The 6342-nt window shown below is 36.0% G+C and overlaps 1 protein-coding gene across 1 annotated transcript; it reads right to left on the reverse strand.

Moving 5' to 3' along the window:
- Window positions 1-248: 248 nt before the first annotated feature.
- Window positions 249-1368, reverse strand: LOC111879857 (abscisic acid receptor PYL4). Its single transcript, XM_023876294.3, has one exon. It carries the CDS (start codon window positions 1188-1190, stop codon window positions 546-548), a length of 645 nt encoding a protein of 214 aa, XP_023732062.1. The 5' UTR covers window positions 1191-1368; the 3' UTR covers window positions 249-545.
- Between the last annotated feature and the right edge of the window lie 4974 nt (window positions 1369-6342).

Raw genomic sequence — 6342 nt, forward strand, 5'->3', positions numbered from 1 at the left:
GTTTTATTCTTTCCTTTAGATTAGATTTTAGTTTGACACAACTTTTAAATACAATGCCTTGTTAACTTTCCATACATAAGATTCCTTTTACCACACTTTCTAATTATTAGTTTTCTAAGTTTATATTATTATCTTTTTTTCCAGATTATGAAGTTTCTATATGTATCTTTATTTTTAGATTACGAAGTTTACATATGCAAAACATCAGTTCATAAAAGCGCTAAAAAACTATAGAAAAAGAACAAATATGTAAAATGAGAAAACATTAATATATGTGATCACAATATAATAAATGCGTCATGCAACCTTCTAAATTCTTTTTTCTAAATGTGATGGTGAAATCACGAAGAAACACTAGTCAAAATTCACATGAACAACCAAAACTGAAAATCCTAAAAAAAAAAATTAGATAAATTGGAAAATTTGATATCTGCCCATATCATAGATTGATGAATCAAACCCATGAAAAAAAGAAGAAGAAAATAAAGATCATTCGAACAGATTAATGCACAGGGTCGGGTTGAAGTACTTCATTTAATTTACTGTTAGTTCTTGGACACATTTTCAGCGATCTGCTTCAATGAAATCAGGTTACATCGAACGATTGTATCAACGAAAACACACGTCTCTTCCTTGGTGTTTTCCGGTGGTATATCGACGACGTACGACTCCACGACGACGGTTGTTTTGTCGCAGTTTGGTGACGCGTGGAGAGTGGTGACAGATCGGTAGTTGTTAAGACGATGGTCACCACCGACAACGCTGAAGCTCATGACGTGGCGATCGTCGTCTAGGATCTCAAGCCGCTCGGTGCTGGATCCAGCCGGCAATCCTGACACCACCTGGACTTCTCTGAGAGTACCCACATCACCATCACCGAGAATCACGTTGCAGCTCTTGAGGAAGTGTTTATACGCTTGGGGGTTGTCAAAGCGGCGGACGACGGACCAGACGGCAGCGACGGGGGCAGAGATAGATTTGACAACGGCGGAGGAGCACTGGTGAGGACCAACCGCGTGGGTATGATGATGAATAAGATCTTCGGGGATCCAGATAGAAGACGGTACTCTCCATATGGTGGTTGTAGAGGTTTGTTTATGGTGGTTTATGGTGGCCGTGGCGGTGGCGGTGACGGTGGGGTTGGTGACGTTGGTTTGGATTCTTTGAATTTGAATGGAAGAAGAAGGCATATTTTTGTTTCCGTGAGGTTAGATGTCGATATAGAGATATAGAGATAGATATATAGAGATAGCGTGAGGAATGGAGGCATGGATGCAAGTTGTAATGGTGGAAAAGTTTAAAGAGGAAGAAACACAGGGATTACGCCGGACATGCAAGTGGGAGCAACCAACTTGCAGTCTTGTATAGCCTTCTTTCTTTTCTTTCTTATAATTTCCCCTTTTTATTTAAAGAAAGATTTACAAAATCCGATTTCTTAATAATTCAAATTGCAAATTGCATTAAAATATAACGTCATTTTAATTCAGCTTTAATTTTATAAAATGAGCTTTAAAAAAACGATATATAAAAAATTATGTTATTAGTTTTTAATTCAATAAAAAACACCAACTCAAATAAAATTTAATTTATTGTTGAGTTGATTCTTGTTTTATTACTATATCTCTTATAACGAGATTATAAATTTATAATTATGTTTTTAAATATTAACTTTGAAAAGCATTTCATGAAAATATAAATTGGCTTATTATACGTCGTCATTTCATTTCAACCCTAAATTGTTTTAATTGGAATACATCATCTTCAAATTCGTGATGTAAACATTTTCTATTTTTGTTAGTTTAATTGATGTTCCGTTCAGATTAATCACACGTACAATATGTGCCGATTTGAATATATTCAAAAATTTGGGTGAAAGGTATTTGTGGAATCATATTATTGAACATATATAAATGCGAAATTCATTACAAAATATCCACATGAATAAGATTTTAGAAATCATTTGACTATAAGTCTTATAATAATTGCAAATCTTGTTTATCAAGATAGATAATGAATACAAATATATGTTGGAATTAGTTCACACTAATGTACCATTTAGATTAATCACAATACATGGTAAGACCAACTTCGTTATCTTCAAGAGGTATGAATAGTTTTAACTGAATAAAAATAAGTACGAAACTTTTAAAATGTAAAGAGCTCTTATAAAATGAAGTTAAGAATCAACTAAGCAATATGATGAGATACTTAGATCCAAAAGGGATAGTGGACATCTTAATCAAAAGTTTAACGGTCATATAAGGAACTATGAAACAGTTTCACAGACTATTTCCACTTAGAACACAGCCACAAACAATATAGTTGGATAGAGAAACAAATCATTATTTGATTTGATGATTGATGAGTCATAATATGCTTACAAAACAGTTTATGGATTGTACCATGAAGAGTGTTACAAGAGTCCTTGGTCTTGCACTAACTGGGAAGGTTTATGAGACCATCTCTAAGAAGTGGAGTGGGGTTTATTCCTTACTAGCACATACGAAAGTATACGATTGTCAGGTTTACGCCAGACGTGAACCACTCGACAATCTAGAACCCATAATAGAGATGTGTTACTTCGTCAGATATCCCAACAAAACTTTTGGGTAATTATTTTGCAAACCCTCTAAGAAAAAATGTTTGTTGCTCGAAGGACAGTTTTCCAAAAGAGGGAGCTAATACCCAAAATGGCTAATGGGAGCCATATTGATCTTGATAAGAATCAAGAATCAACCAACAAAAAACCTAAAGTTAGCCCTAGCACTCAATTAGAGGTTGAAAGACCTATTGAAGAAATTAACGTACCTCCACCTCCACCTCTTCCTTATAGACATGATATAAGACGTCATACACCTAATTATATAGATTATATATTACCAAGGAAAATGACATACTGATAGATGGCGATTAAAGTCTACCAGTTATCAAAAGCTATGTCAAGCCCAAAAGGTTGCAATATGGAAGGAGGCTAACGAGAACGAGATTAAGTCCGTGTACGTTTGGAACTTGGGTGATCCTATAATTACCCTTAAACCGTTGGGTGTAAGAAGATCTTCGAAAGGATGTCAAACATGGATAAGAACATACACATATTCAAACGAAGATAGGTTGTGAAAGATGTGTAATATTGAGAAGTCCATTTATGAACTATAACAAGCATCCTATATTTCGATGGTTTATTTCAATGAGAAAGTCCAAAGGTTGAATTTCAAGAAAAAAGATAATTCATATGTACGTCAAAGCTAGTGGGAGTGTTGTTGTCACTCTTGTACTATATATGGATAATGTACATTTCATAGGAAACGATGTCCTAACTTTGTAAAGTGTAAAAGCTTGGCTTCGTTAGGGAATTGTTATGCTATGAAACACATGAGAGTTACAACATATATGTACCGAATATCAGGGTCTATGGGGATAAATCTGAATAATTCAGTGGATTAACCTAAAGTACATAGAACCTTGAGGAAACTCAAGATGCAGATGTCGAAAAGAGTTCGTCTTTGTAAACAATGGCATGACATTAAGCAATGCTAATGTCCTAGTTTTACTGTTAAGCTAGATAAATTGAGTCGAGTTCCACATATTTTTGCTATAGGATCGATAATGTATGTCATGCCATGTCCTGGTTCTGGTAACTTGTATGTTTTGTGCATGACAAGTCGATATTAGATCAATTTGGCAAGAATCAACGAATCAAAATCAAGAACATTCTTAAGTTCCTTAGGAGGATATAAGAGATGCACATGTTAGTATGGAAGCAATCAATGTAAAAGTTACACTGATGTTAGGTTCCACACTAATAGATACGATTCCGTTCATAGTCGAAGTTCGTGCTCTTAAAGAATGGTGAAGTAGTAGCTTGGAAAATGTAGCACCTGGTTTCTAGATGTTTCTAATTTCAAGATAGCAAGCCGTAAATGGATTTTGGCTTCTAGGGAATAGAGTTTAAACCCTATCGAATGTTGATAATATTGGTTAAGTGGTTAATGCCTTTGAATTGTGCTTTGAAGAAAAATGGTAAAATGGGAAAAGTAATATTTCGGGCTTCTTGCATGGATTATGGTTTTAGTTTGACATGTATTAAGTCAAAAGTAGTCAGATAAGGTTATGGGGCTCATCAATACCTTTTTGTGCATATAAAGATCTCTGAAAACAAAGTTGAAACAAGGAAGTTATGATTATTTGAAGTTGGAGTGGAATTGGGTGAAAACCCGTTGTCACGACGTGCGGTGCATATCCTCATGACATGAGGAACCTATCACGAGGTGACAAGCAGGATGTCACGAGGTGAGAATTGAGCAACCCAAACCCACGCATTTTAGGGTTTTCTATCTATTTAAAGGGTGGTTCTGTGTTTTTTGGGTATTTTTCCATCCTCCATCACATCTAAAGCCTTTTGAGAGAAACCCTAGCCTCACTTTCACCACTTTGAGTCTCCCCTCTCCTTTCTCATCCATTTTGGAGCTTTTAGTGGTTTTTGAGTAATCCTTTCATGCAAGATTGATCCTTGAAGCTTGGTCATTGAAGATCTCAACTTTCATCTACCTTTTAGACCTTTGAAAGTTATAAAGTTCTAAGCTTTATTGCATTTCATCTTTAGATCTAAGTGTATTTGGTGTTTTGGTCAATTTTAATGAGTTTTAAGTGAGAGTTGGGAATAAAGTTTGCAACTTTACTACTCTCTAAGGTCCCAAGAACATTGTATGTTTTAGATTTGGACTTACAAGTAATTTTGATGTCATACGTGGGATTTTGAACCATTTATTATCCCTTTTGACCTAGTTTTGGGAAGGACACATATTGGACATGCATGACCATAAAGCAAGGATTTTTATGTTACAATTGGGTGTATGAGAGCGTTCTGGATATTATGGGCGAGTAGGTTAAAGGATTAAGAGCGTAATGCATTAAGAAGTCCAGAGTTGTTCTCACGACATGAACGATTAGCCTTCTCGACATGAGAAAGTGGCAGTCTCCGCGACTGTTTTGTCTCGATGCTACCACAACGTGACACAAGCTTGGTCACGACGTTTCAGGCAACTATGGAATTTTTGAATGATGATTTTGACTTTAACTGTTGACTTTTTGACCAAGTTTGACTTTAGGTCATTTTTTGGGGTTTTGGGTTGTAGTTTGAGATTTGGTACCTGATTGTTAAATAGCTAACCCGTAGTGCCAATTATTGGATTTTTGAGCATTGATGTTATCTACTAGACTACGAGGGGAGTTTTCTCACAATATTCTTGTAACACTCGAAATTCAGAAGGCTAATAAGGAAACAAAATCTTCAATTAAGAGGCCAACTCGTCGAGTTCAAGATTGAGAACTCGACGTGTTGGAATAATTGGGCACGCGGGAATTTAAAGACCAACTCAACGAGTTGGGGAGGACCAACTCGATGAGTTGGACAGGGTTTAGGAAACCTAGATCTTGGATTTTGCACCCTATTTAAACACCTTATGCTTGGGTTTCGAGGCTAAGCATTAATTGATGATGTAATAGTCTAGTTCAACTATTGTAACACTTTTTGAAATAATAAAAATGAAATATTTGAGTATCATGTGAATTATGTGCTTATTTATTTGTTTATAAAGACATAATAAAAATAAGCGTCAAAATTAAAGTTTTGAATAAACCCGATATTGATACATGAAGTAGTAGTGGTCGTGAAAAGGATTCCGGACATATAAAGAACGCCAAAATCCTAGTTATAACGAAGAAGTTATGACCTGTCGAAGTTTCGCGACAGAACCGACACGACAATGCGTGGCGTAAATAGTAAATTTATGATAGAGTGATTTTTAGCCTTAGAAATATAAATGAAAGTCGTAGAATACGTTAAACCGAGAGCGTCCATAAAAAGAACGTCCAAATCTGACTTTGTATGAGGAAGTTATGATTTTTCTAAGTTTCGGATCAGAAGTACACATCCTAAAGTCCAAATATTAGACCGAGCGGTTATTAGCCGATACAACCTAAATGAGAATCGAAGATCTCGTTAATAGTAGCGTAACACTAAAAAGACAGAAGAAATCGGACGTCGGATGAAAGAGTTATGAATTTTTAACGGACCAACCTTGTCCCGGCCTGTTAAAAATATAACTTTTAAAATAAAGTCAAAATTAGCCGACAGAGTCTAAACGAAAGTTGTAGAGTACGTCTCCGCCTACGCGTGGATATAAAGAACGTCGAAAAAGGAGCCCGTACGTGAAAGATGTGAATTTTTGAAATCAAGTACGCAAGTTACGAAGGATGTGCGAAGGGTACGCCCAACGTAGGGCTTCAGACGCCCAACAGTCTCCCCACGCCTCACGTACAAGGATCGGAACGCCCCGTGTT

Source organism: Lactuca sativa, chromosome 2 (genome assembly GCF_002870075.4).
Source record: "Lactuca sativa cultivar Salinas chromosome 2, Lsat_Salinas_v11, whole genome shotgun sequence".
Lineage (NCBI taxonomy): Eukaryota > Viridiplantae > Streptophyta > Magnoliopsida > Asterales > Asteraceae > Lactuca > Lactuca sativa.

Coding starts and splice junctions, on each gene's coding strand:
- LOC111879857 (XM_023876294.3), bottom strand. CDS start 1,190: ATGCCTTCTTCTTCCATTCAAATTCAAAGAATCCAAACCAACGTCACC.